We start from the raw sequence: 22907 nt of genomic DNA, 5'->3' as shown, positions 1-22907 counted from the left end.
CACTTTTCAAACAGGGTCTTCTAGCAAAGTGCAATGAAGAGAAATATGGAAGCCAATCTGCTTCCACCTAAAAGAAGACAGACTTGCATTCTTTGATAGCACCTTTAACAATCGCCAGATCTCTCAAAGGGTTTTACAGCCAATGAAGTGCCCTTTGGCGTGTTCTCTGAGGTCTAACGTTGGAACCAAAACAGCAATGTTACAAATGACCAAATTATCTGTGTTAATTGTCTGCGAGAATCAGAATCTTTGCTATTATTCTAGACACCTGGCTCATCTGTCACCTGGAGGCCAGTGCAAAGGTAATTTGTGTTCGGACACAAAGCGGCCTTGGTTGTCTTGGAATCACAAAGCAATTGAAACCATCTCTTTTTTTTTAAATCATCCATTGACCTTCCTCTCTGATAGCACTTTGTGATGATCCAACACTTCAATGTCCCAACAAACAAACTGCAGATAACGAAAAGGTAAATCAAATAAAGATAATGAAGAGTCAATGGGGAAAGAGCTCTGGGAGATTATATATAGAGGATCACATTTTTTAAAATTCCACCAACTCACATAAAGAATGGGAGAGATAAGAAATAGCTTGATTTCTGCAATTTTGTTTGGTGGGGGTCAGAACGAATGCAGCATTCACAGCAGAGTCTTCCTCCATAATAATCGGGTTAACTGCATAACAACTAGATATTCATTTTTATTTAAATGCTGATATGGTTTACACACACAGCTGATGAAGTGCTCCTGCCTGAAACATCAATTCTCCTGTTCCTTAGATGCTGCATGACCTGCTGTGCTTTTCCAGTACCACACACACTCTCGACACACAGCACTGCAGGCCCGCCTGCACCTGGAGCAGTTTTGGTCCCCTTAGTTAAGGAAAGATATTATTAATTGGAAGCAATCCAGAGAAGGTTCACTAGGACAGAGAGATTGTCTTATGAGTAAAGGCTAAATAGGTTGAGCAGAATGAGAGGTGATCTCATCGAGACATACAGGATTCTGAAGGGGCTTGACAGGGTCAATGCTGAGAGGATGTTTCCCCTCATGGGAGAGGCTGGGACCAGAGGATAGAGTCACAGAATAAAGGGGCACCAATTTCAGACTGAGATGGGGAGGAATTCCTTCTCTCAGAGGGTTGAGAGTCTTTTGGAACTCCTTGTGCAGAGACCTGTGTGGGGAGGGGTGAGGGGCAGGGTCCTTGTGTTTATTTGAGGCTGAGGGAGATTGATTCTTGATCTGTTGGGGAACAAAGGGTTACTGGGAAAGGGCAGGAAAGTGGCTGGGAGGACAGCTGGATCCTATTGGATGGGCCAAACAGCCTATTCCTGTTCTATAATCTGAATCTAAATATTCTGCAGCATTCTCTCAGTTCAGTTTCTTTTATTTAAAAAGTTAGACTGCGATGGTACATAACAAATGTCTCACAGGAGAACCTTATCAGAATTTTCTTGGGTGTCATCCACTGTTGCAGTGTAATTTCCTCCTCCCCCCCACCCCCCAAAACCCCAGTGTAGTTTCCCCCTCTCCTCCTGAACCCCATCCACAGTGTAATTTCCCAGCTCCCCCCCCCCCCCCTCTCCTCCTAAACCCAATCCAGCTTTCACTCCCTCTAGTGTCTATAATGCACTGAGTGGGTCTCAGTGTCTCAGCCAAGGCAAGTCCTGCCTACCCGTGACCTCATCATTCAATTCAACTTCTGGCAGACAAAGCTTTTAACTTCAGAATTTCTGGAGCTCTCTCGCTGCCTGACGACTTACTCCTGCCACCCGTTAGAACAGCGCACAAGGGGCTGAACACAGCGAAAGCGCAAGACTAATAGCTATTCCCCTGCTCTCGTTTCTGTTTTGCTGACTACTTCAGGACACACCAAGCGAATGCTTCCTCTGTCTCTCTCAATTCCTGGTTAACAAGCTGGAATAATTTACTGCTGTGGTCACAGGATGTATGAAGTTTCCTCATTTTAACCTGGTAAGTGCTTACGGTTACTTTTAGAGACAGCAAGATGTTGGGGGCATTTTTCACTCCCTACGCCCCCGTTAATAAATGCAGCGGGGAGAATTATCTCTGCAAATGTTCCCATCATAGTCACAGGAAAGCCATGTAAGATTTCAGCACTCAGTCAAGGCTGGACACAGTATCTGGAATTTATGCTTGGTTTGTGATCCATCGCTGGAGCCAGAGCAACTCAGTGGATTTCCATTAAACCAGCCTTAGAATGTGAACAGGTTAATACACCCACAATTTTTGCCCCGTTTTAAACAATATACAGTAGTATAAACCGTACAGTTTTGTAGCCATGCACAGATTGTACTGTTTAAGGTGACCAGACGATACGAGATAAGAAAAGGCGTCTCACCGTGTTTCAATCCCCATTTAATACAAATTGGGCTTCTCTCAGTATCCCTACCCAGGCTGCAAGGCACGTAGGTTTTAAAATAAAACCACTGATGACTCAATTTAAATCAAAGTCCTTCTGCATTCATAACACACGTTAACAGAAAACAAATTAAAATAAAAACGAAGAATGCAAATAGACAATATGATCCAATGGTGTACTGCAGCATACAAATCATTCAAGTTAATATTGGTTCCGTCAGAAATAAGCAAGCTAGCAGAAATCCTGGGCAATGCTAATTGGATTTCAGTCGCTGTGTTATCAACGTTCAGTTCGGCTATTCCAACCATATTACACTTCAGCCGGAAAGTTTTTCCTTGCCTGACTGGTCAGATATTGTGGCAATTAAAAAGTCATCGCTACTTAAATGCGTATTTTCAAGCGTGGCTGTGCATTACAAAGCAGCCATTATCAAAGTTATGCAGTTGTATTGTCTTGTGATGAATTGAAACTCTCAATCCAGATTGATTTTAGATATTGAAAAGAATCACCTTCCCTGCACCTATTTGACAATCACTGCTGTGGTTCAGTGAGATAATAATACGATTGTAAACTTTCTCACTGACTGTAACATTCTTTTCAAAATAGAGAAACTAGGTGCCCAGGTTAAAACACACACAAAGAAAACCCCAAATCTATTTATTTAGCATCTCCACCCTCCACGTCTGTAATAAAAAGGTGATGACTCCAGGTACCCAATTATAAATTACACTTCCTCGCTTGACCAACATGCATAAACGGCTGAAGTCATCAATACCAGAATGCAGAGGAAGTTATGCTAAAACAAAATTAAACTTCCCAACAATTTTGCAGCTTTTCTCTTTTATTTCAAGTGTAAGAGAAAAAGTCTGGAGGCTGCTGTGGTTTCTCTTGACTACAAGCTTTGTCATAATTAAAGCAAATGAAGGTAAATGCCAGCAGTAAACATCTGACCTGAGGGTCCCGGGGAACTGGCATTTTGCAGTACCTACCACCCCCAAGTGGGCAAAAGCTGTACAAGAGCAACTACAGTCATCATCAACTGAAAAGAAAAAACATTAGCTCTGAAAGGGAATCAAAACAGAGAGTCTTTGACCTTCTCTATGAACATGTTGTCAAGTTAAGAATGGTTCGATTAGCCAAACGTGGAACAGCTTTCACATCTTGTAACATTTTAGGCCCTGCAAAATTCCAATTTGAAAACAAAAGGGTAGTGTCCGACTCTGTGTGGTGGAGCTGCATTCCATTGTAAAGTACTTGTAAAGGGAGTGTTTGGGCTTTATAAGATAACCAGCATTAACTTAAAGCTAGCCATTCAGATGAAACTGATGTCCCTCGGTCTCTAAACCAAAATTTAGAGTTTAACCTAACACACAAGAGTTGGTAAAGACTTGCCTCATCAGTGTTTGTTTCAAGAGCCCAACGTTGCCCGAAATGTTTACACCCAGGATTAAAATTCTGTTTTCACACCGGCACAGTTGCTTTAAAGAGCCTAACTAATACTTTGCTCAACAGCCGAGGTCTGCACTTACAAAGCAGCGTGCTCACTAATGCACGACCACAATATCTGACAGAACGTGAATGACACAAAAAAAATGCAGGTTCGGGGGAAAAAAGTTAATTAAGGTAGAATAGTGAGCTGAAAGAAAAGCTCTCACACATTCCTTCACCCATCAATTAAATTCTTTGTATAAACAGGCTTTGGGTTTCAAGACTAGTGTAATCTTTTAGTGGCGAACACAAGGTAAAAAAAACATGAGCTGTGAAGGAAGATTAGCAGCGCCAGTTTGGGGATGGGGTAGCGGGGACTGAGGAAAGAGTAGCAACAGAGAATATTAGCATTCTTTGCGAGTTAACCAGCTTTTTTTTTTGTCTGCATGGATGGCATACGGACATTTCCTTTGTGGAACCGACACAGATTCGCCCAAGTTCTTTACTTGCAATGTCCTATTTAGAGTCTACGAGGAGAAACAAAAAGCTCCCCTGTACTTGAGGAAACAAACCCAGCCTTTGTTCATAATTCTGACGTTTATAGGTACAAGACTCCTTAGGAGCTATACAAATAGCTCTGAAGGCCATAACTGGCACAGAGCCAGCGTCAGAAAACTGGTAACAATGGAGAATACACAAAGTTTGGTAGTGTGTATTCTAAAATCAGTGTGCACTTTTTACACACAGCTTCTCTCTGAGCCAGGTTAATTAAAATTTCCACCGTGTAATTGTTCCATTGATCAAAGCAATGTTCTAAGACACCTTTTTCCGGAATTAGTTATGTCCAGCATCTGACTGTGGAAGAAAGACTTGTGTATTTCTCCTCCTAATTTAGTCACCACTGCACCCCTTAGAATTCACTACAGAGCAAACCTTAACATGTTAAACCTTCCTGCTATGTGACCGAAAGCTGTATTATTCAGCAATCAAACATCTCATTGATAATGTTGAATATATTTAGTCAGGTGATTGTATTCCCAATGAAAACTGAAGTTTTATATTCTGATACAATCTGAGGAACTGGCTCGTGCATTGACACACTACGCTCCAGACAACTGCTCACCATTCAGGAAACATACATTGACATAGTCAGTCCTTTGTTCGACCAGTGCACTGCGATAGCATCTGAAATGGTGGCGTACATTTTGATTTAGAAATGCTCAATTTAACACTGACTTGTAAATTTAATGAAGCATCATCGGGTCTGTCCATCATTAACCTCTGCACAGAATCAACCTCACAAAGGCGCATTGCAATTAATTTTACAAACAAAAACTATTGCATTCATGGTGGTGTTCTTCAAATTAAGAGGCCCCGAAAATCTGCATACACAGCCTCAAGTCATAAATACTTGAAAAACCCTTCTTCAGTTCTAAGCAAGAGGGTAGAAATCTTGAGTAAATGTGAACAAGATTCAGCACAGGTAATCAGACAGGCCAGCTCCATGTGAGGTTTTGCGATCAGGGTCAGTCAAGTGAAGAATTAAGCAAGGTATCAGATAACACGACTCTTTGAAAGGGTACTCCTCTGCACACAGCTCTCCAGCAAGCTTGGAATGTGGGAGTTCAGATAGGATAGTAGACGCTGCCGTCCAACCATTTTAATAATTACAACAGAAATCCAATGTGTGATCCATGGAGAAAGAGAATCTGTCCTAAAAGTGGGACCATTTCTAGAGCTCACCACCACAGCAAGTGCTTCAGGTGAATTGAGTAAAGCACATGGGGCAGAGAGGGCGTTGCTGATAGTGATAGATGAGGAAGGATTGAACTAGACTTGACTGGAGCACAAGCAACCAACATAGATGGGTTGGGCCGAATGGCCTGTTTGTTAAAGTTAATCATTAAAATGGTCTATTTCTATAATGTATATTCTAGGTAATGACACACACTGTATGTTGATATAGAGACTGGTACTGACAAGCAGAGCAACTTAAACCCAGAACTCGTGAAACTGAAAAGATCATTCTCTGCCAACAGTATAATTTGTTGGTTAAATACAAGCAGACAGATCCCCATCAATGGGCTCACAAAAAAAAACATTTAGCAAAAACATCCAAAAAGAAATTCTCCCTCCTGTCCTTTGTGTAATTGTTGGATCTGTTCCAGGTTCTGTTTGGACTGTGTCATCACAACAAAATGGATGTGCTGAGGCTCTCTTTTTATCCTTGCCTCCCTCAGAGTACAAGGCTACATTAATTTGCTGCCACCTCAAAAACACTATACTTCACTCCGTACAGTACATTAAAAAATCTGAGCTGTTTCCAAGTGAAAATTAATCACACCACTGTGCGATGATTGCCAGTTTTCTAAACATATTGGTGTCAAGCATCCTGACAGGGCTAATAGATCACACGATTATTAGTTTGGGTCCATAGCTATTGGATTGTACCACTCTACATCACATGAACTACTTGTATTTTGTGAGTGGTCTCCTTTGCAATTTAGTTATCAAGTGTTTACAAAGCATCTCTTCAGCAAAGCTAAAAGCTTTATAATGAGACCTACCCAAGAGTTGCTTACACACAACAGTGTGTGTCTCGGACAATTAAAAAAAATTACACAAGTCAAGACAACTCATTCCTAATTAGCATCTCTAATCATTTCCCTTATGCAGTCATTACATAATGCAGTTCCATCTCTCTTTGAAGTTGTAAGGCTGTGTGGTAACTGTGGAACATTAAATGTACAGCATGAAGCTGTTTCCACCAATATCATTGCAATCTTTACACAGTGGTAACATGCAGGCTAGGACAGCCACCTGGAAAAACAAAGTGCGAGGATTGTAAAACCAGAAAAGCAGAGAAACTCGGAGGGATGCAGATTATTAGTCATGGCCATGTTTTGTTTTAAAAGGGGATATGTCTGCTTGCTGACACTGGAGAGTCTAGTATCGCTTTTGATCAAGTTCAGTGATCTACACTGACGTAGCATTCAAGATTCTTTTTGTTTTGTCTTGGTTTCTGAAGAAAAGGCTCAATTGTTATTATTTCTATTTAACAAAAACATAGTTGTTTTGTCATTTTCCATCAGACATTGATAATAACTGAGAGCTTTATTCAAAAATCCACCTGAATGGCAAGGAGCTTAAGAGGCCAGGAAAGTACTGTCAATGCAAAGTGGATTCAGCTAATTCTATACCATGGGCTAAGTGACGGCACTTGATGGCAGTGAACCTTAAGTTACGGGTTTGGGAAAGGTCAGAGTGAGCCGACCAGCTGGGTTTCCCCACTTCTACACGGTTTGGGTTGTAGCTTTTGATGTGCAAAGGCACTCATTGCTGTCACCAAGAGAAACGAATGGCAGGTAAGCACGTACAATTAAGAGAAGCCACGCTAAGAGGCGCTGGAGGAAAACCAGAGACATTCCAACTAATCCTCAAGTCAGAAACGGTGTCCGCTTTCAAAGAGTTGTCACGCCTTTTATCCTACTGCAGCTTGGACAGGAGAGGGAGGAAACTAAAAGGAAATGAGATCTTTAGTACACAAGAATTTAATGAGCCTCAATGCTTTCACCAAAACTGACTCTTTTAACAACTGGAACAATACTTCTACCAGTGTGGGTTTGCACAACAAATGCATTTAAAAACAAGCTTGTTTAAAAACATGAAAGGGGGACTGAACTCCATCAGATGTTCGGGTGCTTGCAGAATTTTGGCTAGAATTAGGTACCGCAGTAATAATACATGCTCACTCTCGTTCTCCTCTCTCCCTTTGACTCAAATGCTTCTGGCATAATCTTAAAAAGGTTGTCTTCACCAAACAACTCGAGCAAGTGCTGCGTAAATGGATGTTGAAACCCTGTCAACTCATCCCAAGAGTGCATTAATTGCTGCTTAGAGCCTTTGATGATATATCAAAAGATTGATTCCTCCACAAGCTTAATCTACTGTTTTGTTTCTCTCGCCAAAGAAAATTGCAATTATACAGCCATAGGATGCAGAACCACTGTCTCGGTTGCCTGCAAAGCTTCAGCAGTCTGAAACTGTCACTGAATAACCTATGATATTACATTTCTTTTTGTCTCCATGTAGTACAACATATTTGCTCACTTATTGAAAGAAATATTACTACAGACATAGAAGTCCAGACATCAAAATAAAAGGTTGACATCAGAAATTGTCCCACTTGAAATTGGGCAGGTTGGTCCTTACGACTAGGCTCTCAAAATTAAACCAAGTCCATTGTATTTTTAATTTATAAATTCATTTATTTTGCCTTGTCCAGCTTTCCAAAATGACCATTAACAGACAGGGGCAGCACGGCACTGCTGCCTCTCAGCATCAGGGATCCGGGCTCAATTCCACCCTTGAGAGACTGCCTGTGTGGAGTTTGCACCTTCTCTCTGTATGTGCGTGGGTTTCCTCCGGATGCTCCGGTTTCCTCCCACAGTCCAAAGATGTGCAGGTCAGGTGGGTTGGTCACAGGAAATGCAGGGGAATAGGGTAGGGGCTGTGTGTCTGGGTGGGATGCTCTTCGGCAGGTCAGTGTGGACATAGAGTCATAGAGATGTACAGCTGGAAACAGACCCTTCGGTCCAACCCGTCCATGCCGACCAGATATCCCAACCCAATCTAGTCTCACCTGCCAGCACCCGGCCCATACCCCTCCAAACCCTTCCTATTCATATATCCATCCAAATGCCTCTTAAATGTTGCAATTGTACCAGCCTCCACCACTTCCTCTGGCAGCTCATTCCATACACGTACCACCCTCTGCGTGAAAAAGTTGCCCATTAGGTCTCTTTTATATCTTTCCCCTATCACCCTAAACCTATGGTCTCTCATTCTGGACTCCCCAACCCCAGGGAAAAGACTTTGCCTATTTATCCTATCCATGCCCCTCGATTTTGTAAATCTCTATAAGGTTACCCCTCAGCCTCCGATGCTCCGGCCTGTTCAGCTTCTCCCTATAGCTCAAATCCTCCAACCCTGGCAACATCCTTGTAAATCTTTTCTGATGATGGGCTGAATGGCCTGCTTCCACACTGTAGGGAGTCTATGATCTCAAAAATATCAAATATCATTCAAAATTAAATACTTCCCATGCCTCTGTCAGAATTCTGCAATTCCCATTCAAATATTAATTCTATATTAGCTTGTCTGCAGATAATTTGGGATAATACCAGGAGGACTCGCTAGGCATTTCTAGCCCAGTGGGTGCAGACAACCCCCTCACATTTGCAAAGGGAGGTAACCTCAGATGCAAGCAAGATATAAAACTATATAGAACACAAACGCATTGGGACCATTTTTAATTAAACAGGGAGCTGGAGGGAGAACATAAACTAGGCAGAAGTGGATTTTAGGACTCATGGCAATTAAGAAATGGCATATGAAATGAAATCACCAGAGGCACTGATCCTCGAGCTGGGATTGTGTTGACAAAACCTCTTAGACCATTGAAAGCTTCTGGTGTATGAGGTTTAGAGAAATGCAAAAGGTCTGGCTCCCAATGGGATTACTGTTAGCTGCTAAAGGTGCACAACTATCGGATTCACTGAGGTGGGGAAGCAAGAAACTTGCATCCAGCCTCGGCAATTCTGCCCAACTTGGCTTTGCCGTACTACCATAGGAGACTTCTTCGTCAGGAGGAAGTGGCGGGATGACCCTCTGAAATCACATCTGCAGAGGAACAACATGAAAGCAGCTGAAAAAGATGGTTTTCCTTCTATCTGCATCTTTCAATTGTTTGATTATGCCGGGGAACTAATGCAAAGGGGGCACAAACACCTAAACTAATCAATCTGCTGGTGTTCGATACTCTTGGGAGGAAATGTGAGATTGTTCTATTTATTACAGTTTTAAATGCTGGCCACTTCTGAGTTGGAATTTGTAAAGGGCAGTGTCCAAGTTTCACCTTCATGGCTGTTTGTTTTTGAGAGTCAACAGCTTGACCCATCGTCAGCTTTCTGGTGTCTGTTATAACTCAACCATTAGCAATGCCGTGATTTGGAGGTGCCAGTGTTGGACTGGGGTGTACAAAGTTAAAAATCACACAACACCAGGTTATATAGTCCAACAGGTTTATTTGGAAGCACTAGTTTTCTGAGCACTGCTCCTTCATCAGGTGGTTGTGGTAAAATTAGTAATGACATGATTCTTTGTGCCTGGCTGTGAGAAGGGTTGTGGAAATGAGATAGTGCCTCTCGTTTACAGCTAAAGTATCTGGTGTGACCTAAAGAAGTCACTCCAGTCAATGGAGGAATTGGATACATACTCCATTTCTGTTTCTGTTAATCCTTGCAGATAGCTATGGTGAAGAGCACAGGGCGTGAGACTTGCATAGAAACACAATGGGCTGAATGGGTAAAATGTACCAACGCATTAAGAATCATAGAGATTGACAGCACAAGAAAGGCCCTTCAGTCCATCAAGCCTGAACCAGTCAAAACTAATGGCCTAAGTTTTCAAATCCCATTTTCCAACATCTGCCCCACAGCTTTGTATGCCTTGCATTGCAAATGCACATCTAAATACCCCTTAACTGTTAGAACGGTTTCTGCCTCTACCACCTGTACTTTGGAGAAAGTCCAAAACTACGGGTCACAGTCTAACACTAAGGGGTAAGCCATTCAAGACCGAGGTGGGGAAGCATTTTTTTTACTCAAGAGTTGTGAAGCTGCGGAATTCTCTCCCACAGGAAACTATTGGGGCCAGTTCATTAGATAGATTCAAAAGGGAGCTGGATATGACCCTTGCAGCTGAAGTGACCATGAGGTATGGAGAGGAAGTGAGAGCGGGATACTGAAATTGCGTGAGCAGCCATAATCATATTGAATGTGGTGGGTGCAAGCTCGACGGGCTGAATGGCCTACTCCGGCATCTATTTTTGTGTTTCTACGACAGTGCTTACCTATCAAAAGTATTATTTGACTGGAAAATACTTTGCCACTTCCTAAGGTCATGAAAACAGTAGAGAAATGCCAAGTCATTTTTTTAAAAACAGTTATTTGCAGATCAAATATGTGCCATTCCCACCTGGCCAAGCTTTCATTCCAAGCATTGCCACATATGCAGGGTATCCTCGTACCCAGGGTCCAGTACACTAGAATCACCCAGTGCATTACCAAAATAATCACATACACCTTTGAGATCTTTGCTGGGCAAATGCAGTGAAATAGGAATGCAAGATGAACTTCAAATAAAGTGAATTTGGTTAGAGAGCTTGCAATCCCATACTGAAAACTGGACAGAAGAAATGTTGGTTGGTTCATGCATGATGTTATGTTAGAAAGCCTAAATTATAACGTACAAATAAATAGGCATTTTCATTGTGAGTTTTGAGATGATTTGTAGGTCAGGTTGAGGTTTTGGATGTAGGTTTGCTCGCTGAGCTGCAAGGTTCATTTCCAGACGTTTCGTTACCTTACTAGGTAACATCTTCAGTGGACCACATGCGAAGATGTTACCTCGTAAGGTAACAAAACATCTGGAAATGAACCTTGCAGCTCAGCGAGACATTTTCATATTTCGCAATGCAGCATTCTGCTAGTGTATTGATGCATCATTTGGTCTGGACAATGTTTGACATCCTGAAGCACTGCCTCCCAAACTTTCACTCCACTGTGACCCCGTTGCCCTTTTATTTTTCCCCACACCTCCTTTTTCTGTTTTGGAGCTCACAATTCCGAAATCTCTGCTCGCGATTCCTGGGGAAGCCCGTCCTTGGGTCTTCACTACTGCTGTGTAATGATCACTGTCACAATGCCCCAGGGATGTTGCTCATGTAGATTGCTACACCCAACCCCATACCAAAAATTCCTCCTGGGAGTGAGGTGACAGTAAGTAAGACCATACGTCAAAAGAGCTGAAGTAAGCCATTCAGCCCATCGAGTTTGCTCGATGCCAATGAAATCGTGGCTGATCTGATCATCTAATAACCTTCAACTCCACTACCAGAATAGCTGCTCTCTTGTGACGAAAAAAAAATCCCTCACCGTCTCCTTCAAAATTCCTCATTATAATGCTCTGGTGTATCTTGTTAAAAAAAAACTATATATACACAAAATCTAATGTGGTCTTGTCAATAGCTCACTTTCTTCGGTGCCATTTTAAGATTAGGAAGATGTAGACTGAGGCTTTAGGGCATTGGTGAACTTATAGAGTAGGAAACGCTTATTATTTTTCTCGAAGGCAAAGGGCAAGCCGACCTTCAGTCACTGAGCAGCTTCTGTAAGTATTCTCATCACCCTACCTCCTTACCCTGGCACCAAACGCCAGTATTCCGCACTCCCGGTAAGCCTTGCAAAATGCATCGTGCCCCCTATTTTCAGACCACTCTGTTACTGCCAATTCTACGCTGGGAAGGTTCAACATTATGCCAGTGTTATCCAACATCGCTGCAGCTTGCGAGAGGCTGAACTGAAGCAATGAAACAGAACAGTCTCAATTCTTACAGATCTGGCTTATCACATACGGCAGTGAAAGGGCTAGAACTCAAGATATGCAGCAGAAGGCATCTGCCTGCATTTCAAACCCTTGTTAATTTTAATTCTCAGACATATAACCATCATTAACCTACTCAATGTGTTAAAAGCTCCAACATATTTTGTAAAGGAACAGCTAACAAATATATAAGCATTGTCAGTGATAGTTGGCATAGAGAAATAGAAGCATACAAAGCTGCTGTGGGCCTCCATTGATATTTATAATCTACAAACAAAGCATTTACTAAAACAATTTTCCATGCAAACTGCTGATTTAGACTGACTGTAATTAGTATTTTCTTAAACCACCAACGCAGGATGTTGAAAGGCCAGAAACCTACTGAGGAATTGCCAAAGGTGATTTCTTGATGTGAGTGGTGCACTCCCAACTATGGGCATATTGATACGATAGATATATTCATTATGCAGTAATCAGGTTGTTTCATCCAGCCACTGACACTATCAGAATTGAATGCCAAGAGTAATTGATGCCTGAGGTACAGCTTTCAGCTTTAATTACGTCAGATGCAATTCTATTGAAATTGTGCTTTCAGTCTGCCACCCACTGCCTTTCTTAACTGTATTAACAGGTCAAAATTCGGGAGAAGGAATATTCTCTGAAGAATCCAGCATCCAAAGAGAAGGAGGATCTACTGCAGAATTTTGATCCAAAGTAATTTCATCCTGTGCTCTTTTCGATGATCAGGAATACAGTTTTCAATTAAAGGAACATGGAAGATTTTCTCCGATTAAAAAAGCGATGGGTCTGAACCAAAACACAAATTCTTAGAGCCTCCAAAGAACAACTTACAGCGTATGATTGGGAATGAGGGATAAGCAGGTCCTTTCCCCTTTTAACTGAACCACTGCAGATCACCACTGGTTAAGCTCCAGATGGATGAACGGTTCCTTCGACGTGTAGTTTGACGTTACTCTTGACCGCATTGATACAGGATACACAGAAGAGCCAAACCAGGCCCCAGCTCTTGGGGAAAACAACCTTTCCCTTAGGTCCTATCATGTGTCAACCTTTTCTTTTCCTCTTTGGCTCTGAAGTGAAAACTGAAAGGAAGTAAAATATAACTTCCCCTTACAAGTTAAAGGATTTCTACAAGCGGAGGTGGTTTTTAATGAGCTGACCTGGCCATTGTAAACCTCCTGAGGGCATGTTCCCTGGAAGATTGGGGACCGTTCAGGTGGTCTGGAACGTGAACCGGGATCAGTTGTGTAAACATCAAGGAGACGGGAAATAGCCAGCAGGCTGGAGGGACCCAACTGGAACATTATTCCAGGATAGATGGTGTACCATCTGGACATGTTGAACTTACATTCCAAGATCTTCCTGCTGCAGGCACAAGATTTTCTGGAATGCACTAAACGTGGTAAGATATCTTCTTTCTGTGCTATTTTAACTATTAGATCTGGCTGGAAGCTGCCAGTTATGTTTGTTGCACTTTCAGGAAGACATGGCAGATTCATTTGAGTTAACACAAATATTACGAGTTACTTCCTGTGGAATAGTGGTGTGAATCGGTACCAGACAAGATAAAAAAAAATGCTCATTTGATTCTTCTGACTTGTACAAATATTTTGAGCAAACGGCAGAAAAAAAGAATCACTGATGTGACACACAATGGTGTTCGAAAAGGGCTTTATATTGACTCAAGCTGGATTCTGTTCCAAGGTAGAAGTGACAAATGCTGACAGGTGCTGTTTCACTTAAATGCTGCCAAGTGCCACTTTGTACAAAGCATTAAGTTTCTTCAGCTGAGACTTGACTTGAAATGAACGCTTAGTAACTTACATCCTGATGCTGTTGGTCTCCCCTTCAGGAATACAAAGAGCCAGGACACAAGCAACACTGGACTCAAAGTAAAAACAACTCCGGTCTGTTTCCTTTCGCTTTAGGAAATCAGTACAAACCACAAGACAATCCACACCCTAAAGATAAGCAAGAGTCCTGTCGCTGGTGGAAAACCCATTCCAGGGAAACTGAGACAAGGTAGGAGACGGAGCACCAGAATGTCAAAAAAAATGAGTAGAGCATAGATGTTAGAAAATTCACCGTTGGTTGTAAATGACTATTTTTAAGGATAATAAAAATAACAAAGAACTGCATATACTGGAAGTCAGAAACAAAAATGGAAATTTCTGAAAATCGCAGGAGGTGTGGAAGCATCTATAGAAAAATCACAGGAGCCAAAATGTTAACTCTGGAGATGCTGCCACATCTGCTGTTTTTATTTTTAAGGATGTTTAGTTCAAGTTTTTTTTCCCTCTCAAGATTGTCAATGTTATTTTGTGACAGAAAACCAAAAGAACTGCGGATGCTGTGAATCAGAAACGAAAAGCAAAATTTGCTGGAGAAGCTCAGCAGGTCTGGCAGCGCCTGTGGAGAGAGATCAGAGTTAACATTCTGAGGAAGAGTCACTCGACCGGAAACATTAACTCGGATTTCTCTCCACAGATGCTGTCAGACCTACTGAGCTTTTCCAGCAATTCACCTCTAGCCCAGTTTATACATTAATTATCTTTCTTCTGCCTTCTAGGATTTAAAGAACTCAATGGCCAGACAATCAAAAATGGTCTTGAACGTGATCAGCAGGATTTGGAGATTCTCCCTGTGGACTCACGTGGGATTGTTTCTGGGGTTGCTGGCACAGTCGATTACTGTGGAAACGTGTCCCTCAGTCTGTCGGTGTGACGCTGGCTTTGTGTACTGCAATGACCGAGGTTTGACATCCATCCCAAAAGGAATTCCACAGGACTCCACCACTCTCTTCCTGCAGAACAATCAGATCAATAATGCTGGGATTCCCAGAGAGCTCCTGAACCTTGTGAAGGTGGAAATCATTTATCTGTATAGCAACAGTCTGGACGAGTTTCCCACCAACGTCCCCAAGTACATCAAAGAACTCCATCTGCAGGAGAACAATATACGGGCGATTTCCTTGGACTCTCTTTCAAAAATACCTTATCTGGAAAGACTGCACTTGGATGATAACTCAGTCTCTGCTGTTAGCATCGAAGAAGGTGCTTTTCGAGAGAACAAGGATCTCAAATTGATCTTCTTGTCTCGGAATCACCTCAGCAGTATTCCTGTAGGACTCCCTAGCACCGTTGAGGAACTGAGGTTGGATGACAACCGCATTGCCACCATTTCGGAGAACGCCCTGAGTCACCTCACGGGATTGAAGCGTCTGGTGCTCGATGGGAACCTGCTGACCAATCAAGGACTTCGAGATAAGGTTTTCATGAATCTCATGAACCTGACAGAGCTGTCGCTGGTGCGGAACATCCTTACCTCGCCCCCGTCTCTACCCATTGCCAACTTGCAGAAGCTGCACCTCCAGGAGAACCATATCAACCGGATCCCCCCCAACGCCTTTTACCACCTTGGGAGTTTACAACGCCTGGACCTGTCGAATAACAACCTAACCCACTTGCCTCAGGGAACCTTTGATCGTTTGAACAACCTGTCCCAGCTGCTACTGCGCAACAACCCATGGCACTGCGGCTGCAAGATGAAGTGGGTTCGGGATTGGCTGCGCTCACTGACTTTCGGGGTCAACGTGCGCGGTCTGATGTGCCAGTCACCTGAGAAGGTCAGGGGCATGGCCATCAAGGACCTGGCAGTCACCATGTTTGACTGCAAGGATTCGGAAGGCTCCCTCCTGGGCACACCACCCACCACTGTGGGTTTGGTTAGGGCGTCCCCCAGTCAGGGTCCCTGGCCCTCCTTTGTGCCCAAGGGTGGTGACAGGAAAGCGGACCGCCAGCCTACGGCAGCCCCTGGGCGGGTGGCTGTCCACATCGACGTGAAATCTGTCAGCGTGGACACCATCCGAATCACCTGGAAGATCTCCCTGCCCATGACCGCCCTGAGACTCAGCTGGCTCAAGCTGGGGCATAACCCAGCGGTGGGGTCAATCACAGAGACCATCGTGCACGGTGGAAGAAGCGAGTATTTACTCACAGCCCTGGAGCCAGAGTCATCATACCGGATATGTATGGTTCCCATGGAAACCAGCAACGTTTATCTGTTGGACGAGACCCCAGTCTGCACGGAGACACAGACCGCGTCCCTGAGGATGCACAACCCCACGACGACGCTCAACAGGGAGCAGGAAAAGGAACTCTACAGGAGTGCCAGTCTACCCCTGGCGGGGATCATAGGCGGCACAGGGGCCGTGATTGTGGTGGCGCTGCTTGCGCTGGTGTGCTATTACATGCACAGGACTGGAACCCCTTTCTCCAAGAGCTGTGCATACAGCAGAGGCCGGAGAAGGAAGGACGATGATTACGCAGAGGCTGGCACTAAAAAGGACAACTCTATCTTAGAAATTCGGGAGACTGCTTTTCAAATGATCCCGATGAACAGCGACCAAGCAGCCAAGGAAGAGTTTGTAATACACACTATATTCCCACCAAACGGGATGAGTTTGTACAAAAACAGCCACAGTGAAAGCAGCGGTAGCAACAGAAGTTACAGAGACAGTGGAATTCCAGATTCAGATCATTCACACTCCTGATAATTGCAGGGACTATTAACTGAAAGGGACTACGGAAGGCTCTGCTCTCCTCGGAAACACTGGATTTAGGAATACTGGAGGAAAGATGACTGTACGTTTGCCATATAATTTATATTTAATTAACTTTGTATCAAAAGTTGCAGAATCCAGGTGAATATTGCTGATTGTGCAGTATGGATGCCAGATCACTAATTGCAATTCTCTATTTTAGTAACTTCTCGTAATTTGTATTTTTTTCTTTGATAATCTTAAAAAGATTTAAGAGAGTTTAAATTTCCATGTTCTATTGATGGAAGATTGCTTGTCAACTGTGAAAGTGGGTTTTATTAACAAGTGTTGAGCGTTCGGAGACTTTTTTTTTAGCCTATTTGAGAATCTTGTAGTTCAAGCACAGGTCTTTATTTCCCCCCACCCCCTAGCTACTGAGGGTTGGTGTTCTACAGCTAAATAGTACACTTGGTGAAGACAATTTTAATTCCCAATTGAGGAGGAAACTATGTTTGTTGTTCATGCCTAACTGTGTTGCACAGACGTAACTGTAATACCTGAAAGTGGATGTCACACATCATTCCTGCTTACAGTCTACATTACCTGCAATTTAAATTTAGACTTTGAGCCACAGATCCCTTTGTTGGCACAGTTTAAAACAAAAAGGTACTTTTCAAAAAAAAATTAAACCAAAGTGCATTGTCAGCCCTTTGGCCAGTCTTGTACGTGCCTTGACCAAATGTTAATTGTATTCAGCATTTTAAAATTCGGGAACTTTCCTTTTTTTTTCTCCATACTTGTCAATGAGAAAAAAAAAACGTGGTCTTTCTGCAGAATAAAACAGAACAAAATCAACCACTGTGTTAACGAGTCCACAATTCTGCAAAACCGACTGCGGGGGGAGTAATCAAGGTGTGTTCCAAGCACAGGGAATCAGTGCCTCCACTTCTGAGGACGCTGTCAGACCTCTCGTGGGCCTGAACCCTTCGGAGTGGCATGAGGACTGACCATGCAAGGGCTTTGCGATGCGGTTGTTTATGAACAGGACAAGGGTGGCCACTTGTGCACAACATATTCTGCCCATTATAAACCAGCAGAAGCTGCATCTCCAGGACAATCACATAAGTTGGATCCCTGCCAGTGTTTTCTCTCATCTCGGACAATTAGTACAGTGGGGGCTGGACTTACTGAATAATAATTTAACTGATTTGCCTCGGGGAATCTTTGATAACTTGGACACCCCCGAACAGTCCGGCACTGCCGCAATTCCTCAACAATCCCTAGAATTCCAACTGTAAAATAACACATTTGTCATCTCTGGTGTAAAGGTGGGGTGCTGTAAGACTTAAGTTGGGTTGCAACCAATCAATATAAAGCAGAATTCTCTTGGAGACCCATTACAAGAACGCATTAATATAGCGTTATGAGACACATAGAAAACAAGAACAACAAGAGGCCATTCAGCCCTTCAAGCCTACTCCACCATTCAATATGATCATGGCTGATCACCCAACTCAGGCTCCTGTTCCTGCTTTTGCCCCATTCTCTTTAGCCCTAAGCACTATATCTAACTCCTTCTTGAAAAATTCAATATTTTAACCTCAACCACTTTCTGTGGCAGATAATTCCACAAGTCGTGTAATAAAACAGCTTGAAGTTCCCTTCAGGAGCTATATAAAGTAATATTTGACACCAAGCTATCAAAGTTGATTTCAGGCCCAAAGCCTGACCAAGGATGGAGGGTGTAAGACTGTCTTAAGGAAGGAGAGGGAGATAATAGAGTCCGAGAGGAGGAGGAGATCTGGAGCTGAAGGCATGGTCTCCAATAGCAGAGCGACCAATGTTGGAGATGCTCAAGAAGCCAGAATTAAAGGAGTGCACATACCTCAGAAGATGAGGGGCTGGAAAAAGGTGACCATGAGACCATAAATATAGCAACAGAAATTTAGCCATTCAGCCCATCGAGTCTGCTCTGCCATTCAATCATGGCTGATAAGTTTCTCAACCCCATCATTCCACTTTCTCCTCATAACCCTTGATCCTCAAGAACCTGGATAGTTACCTGGATAGAGAGGGGAGACGCCACAGGGAGATTTGAGAGCACAGACGGCAGGACTGTTTAACCTGAAGCCAATACAGGTTAAGAAGCTCAGGGGTGATGGGGAATGGAACTTGATGCATGTGAAGACATGGGCAACAGAGTTTTGAATGACTTCAGATTTAGGGAGACTTGAATGTGGGAGATCAGTCAGGAGTGAGTTGGAACAGTTAAATCTAACAGTCACAGATGGATAAATGAGGGTTTTGGTCCCAAATGTTCTGGAGGTAAAGTGGGTAATTTTAGTGATGCTACAGGTAAATGATCACATTGGATTTGAAGGGTTGTCCAGTCTGAAACAAGGGAGAGGGATAGAGACAGTTGCCGAGGAATAAATTCAGTAGCTGGCACTGAAAATATTGGTTAACAGTCTTTGAAGTAAATCTCTATACATCCAGTCCTGGATGTCGGAAAGGCAGCTGTATGGATCCCAGACCAATAAAGAGACCATAAGGAAACAAGATTTTTACAATCAACATGGATCACTGAATTTCACACAAAATGGGATCATGTGGGGAAGTATAGTGATGTCGAATTGCTGAAACATCTACTTGAAGGATATTATCAATGAAATGTCAACACAAACAGGTTTTTTTTAATCAATATTAACTAGGACACATTCTTCCTGAGGCCATGTCCTATTTCTGTATTCTAAAAGAACATTTAAAAAAAAGTTTTTCCAACATTTCAGAAAAATTCGAGATGCATAGGATTGCATTATAACACGTCGAACAGTAGTTAGACTTACACATGATTATCTGGAGCGAAATCAATTTGTGGAGGTTCTTTTTCAACCATTTTCCAACAAATGAAAATGTGAGTAAACTTCTACCTGATCTGAATGGTGCCCTGCTCACCCATTTCAACATCTCTGTAACTCCCTGCTTCACTATACTGTCACAAACACCAATCACAGCTTCTCTGGTCTCTCCACACAACTGAATTCCTTCATCCCAAACATTACTGTTGTTTCAACACAATTCTACATAATTTAGGGAATGTAATTTCACATGTTTCACAAACAAAACTGAGAAACTAGTAAGCGTTGGATAAAACGTGGTCGTCTTGGCTTAGTCAATGCCCTTTAGCTTGTCACAGCGTGACCTAACACAGAGCATCTCCGATATCCTCCCAACCTTTCATGGAGTTTTATTCTGTCATTGCACAATCTGGAGATTGTATGGGAATGAATTAGTTTTACTGTGAAAGATGGATTCTGTTGTTTTCCAGCAATTTGCTGGAGACTTTTAAATGAAGATTAAAAGTATGAGTGAAGCTATCTGTAAGGACAGAGTCCTCCACATTTAATACAGCAGGCTAACTTTTGAAAAATTGACGGCATAGGCACGTTGGGCCGAAGGGCCTGTTTTCATGCTGTCGACTTCTCTGACTCGAACCTGTTGCTCTGCTTGCTCTGTGACAATTAGGTATTGGACAACTGTTTTTCAGAGCAGGGTAATGCCAACAGCATGGGTTCAATTCCCATAGCCGGCTGAGGGTTACTGTGAAGAATCTCCCTCTCAAACTATTCCCCTCACTTGGAACATGGTCACCCTCAGGTTAAACCACCACCAGTCATCTCCCTTTCTAATGAGAGAGGAGCCCATGGTCTGGTAGGAATGTGGCGACTTTACGTTTAGTAGTACCATTTTTGTAATTTAAGCCTGGAGAGGCAGCAATTAAAAGGGAATGCTATTGGACTAGTAAAGCTGAGACCCAGGCCAATGTTCTGGGAAGCGCAGTAGTTAGTGGAGTTTTAATTCAGTTTAATAAATTTGAAATTGAAAACCACCCTTTGTAATGATGTGCACCAAAACTATTAATGATGTCATAAAAACCAACAGTTTGGGGGCATGGTGGCTCAATGGTCAGCACTGCAGCCTCACAGTACCAGGGACCCGGGTTCGATTCCAGCTTCACAGGAGGCTCCCAAGCACTGAGGATGTCACCTAGACAGGGGACGAAACGTTTGCAAGACAAATTCCCAGCTCGGTGAACAGAACCACAACAGCCTTGGGCAACTATGGAGTTTGCACGTTCTCCCAGTGTCTGAATGGGTTTCCTCTGGGAGCTCTGGTTTCCTCCCACAGTCCAAAGGTGTGCAGGTTAGGTGGATCGGCCATGCTCAGTGTCCAGGGATGTGCAGGCTAGTTGGACTAGTCATGGGAAATGCAGGGTTACAGGGATAGGGTAGGGAAGTGGGTCTGGATGGGATGCTATTCGGAGGGTCAGTGTGAACTTGAGGGGCTGAGTGGCCCCCTTCCACACTGTAGGGATTCTATGATTGGTCATTGATGAAACATACCTGCTGTGATTGCCACCGTTTCAGCTCCAAAGTGCACCCTGAGCATATTTGAAAGAAAGAGGCAACTGTCCAATTTTCCCTTCCATCCGTCATCAAACAGCACTCTCAGTAAAGTCAATTAAATCCACGTCACACAATCTCCAGCAACGCGAGTACTTAGAACCTAATGCTTTTGCCAATGCCAGTTCCACATTAAATTGCAAACCGAAAGGTATCAGGCAAGATTGAAAAGAATAGAGGAACACCACCGTTACGGCTGGTGTTCAGCCTGTTGTGCATTCTCACCATTCTTTGGGAGTAATGGGCCGTAGTTTACAGATTGTTTTTAAGCAGAGACCAAAAACCCAAAGACCTGTGGATTCTGGAAATCAAAAACAAAAGTAGAAATTGCTGGAGAAACTCAGCATGTCTGGCAGCATCTGCAAAGAGAAAGCAGAGTTAACATTTCGGGTCCTCCTTCTGAACTTAATAAACCACTCACTCAATAAACCTTATCCACAAACTACAGTGTTTTTTTCCTGACCCACAGGTGATGGTATACAATCAGAGAAGTCACTTTTGAACTGTAGAGCTTGTCACAAGAAAGATATCGCAAACAGCCAATTTGCAAACTCCCACACATGGCAACATGATGATGGTGAGATAATCTATTTTTGTGACATGGACAAAGGTTGGCCAGGGCATCTTCAAGAACTGCCCAGTTTTCCTTCAAAATAGTGCCACAATTTACTTTGTGTCCACCAGAAGGCGCAAACAGGGACTAGGTTTAGTGTCTCACCTGAAAATGGCACCGCTGACTCCCTCTGTACTGCACTGGAATGTCAACTTAGACTGCTGCACGTACGTTTTCGAGTGGGACTCAAACCCACAACCTTATGACTCAAAAGGTGAGAAAGCTACCTGCTAAGCCATAACTCAAACATGACTGATAAAATAGACTATACTGTTTGCGGTACAGCAGGAGAGTTCCTATACTTCAAATGAAGTCATATTCCACGTACAAAAGTTCAAAATGGACGAAATCATCAAAATAGATGATTGGGGTGGGTGGTAGAGGGGAAAAGCTTATGTACATGGCACTTCTGAGATGTTTCAATTCATGAATGTAGAACAGAAGAGTTACGCATATCAAATAACTTCTATTGGAGGTAAGATTAAAGGAGAGAAGTTCACGATGGTGGAAAGGTGCTTTCGGCTTCACTAACATGAATGTAAACAGATGACTGAGTTGGAGAAGATGGGGACACAATTGGAAAGTTTCAACTAGAAATTGGATAATTTCCCTCCAATTGTGATATTGGATTATACACAATTTTGTGGATTTTGCCACAAAAAAAGAGAGACTATGATCAGAATCTTGTGCTCCCAGGGGTGGTAAACGTAGAGTTGGGAAGGTCACTTGACTAGGCCTGTGGCCTACTTCCACTCTGCTACCAATTGGCCAAGCCTAGGCCATGTAAGGACCTCAGCATTGGGATTAACTGCTGAGGGTGGACCTGTCATCATGCTGGACAGGTCAATCTGGAGGCACTTGTCCGCTGGCACAGGGTGAGTGAATTCTCTCAATTGAAGGCAAGTAGTGCCTGATCGGCAGACTTTGTGTTGTACGATTGTCCACTTTGAGCCACTCCCCTCGTCTTTCCTTTTGATCCTTCCTTCTGCACTCTCCCTGCACTCCCTTACCTTCAGC

The 22907-nt window shown here is 43.1% G+C and overlaps 2 protein-coding genes across 5 annotated transcripts in view; one reads left to right on the top strand and one right to left on the bottom strand.

The window, feature by feature from the left end:
• macrod2 (mono-ADP ribosylhydrolase 2) overlaps positions 1 to 22907 on the bottom strand; it is a 945224-nt gene that overhangs the window by 796371 nt on the left and 125946 nt on the right. The gene's annotated exons all lie outside the window — the stretch shown is intronic.
• flrt3 (fibronectin leucine rich transmembrane 3) lies at positions 1703 to 17669 on the top strand. 2 transcript variants are annotated; one of them, XM_072581515.1, is made up of 4 exons: positions 1703 to 1971; positions 12885 to 13676; positions 14203 to 14296; positions 14844 to 17669. In XM_072581515.1, the coding sequence occupies exon 4, from the start codon at positions 14859 to 14861 to the stop codon at positions 16824 to 16826; it is 1968 nt and encodes a 655-aa protein (XP_072437616.1). In that variant the 5' UTR covers positions 1703 to 1971; positions 12885 to 13676; positions 14203 to 14296; positions 14844 to 14858; the 3' UTR covers positions 16827 to 17669. The 2 variants fall into 2 exon arrangements, with proteins under 2 accessions (XP_072437616.1, XP_072437615.1); XM_072581514.1 differs by having other exon boundaries at positions 14127 to 14296.

This window comes from Chiloscyllium punctatum, chromosome 11 (assembly GCF_047496795.1).
Source record: "Chiloscyllium punctatum isolate Juve2018m chromosome 11, sChiPun1.3, whole genome shotgun sequence".
Taxonomy (NCBI): domain Eukaryota; kingdom Metazoa; phylum Chordata; class Chondrichthyes; order Orectolobiformes; family Hemiscylliidae; genus Chiloscyllium; species Chiloscyllium punctatum.
Note: the sequence above shows the minus strand (reverse complement) of the source record. Positions and strands in the feature narration are given on the sequence as shown.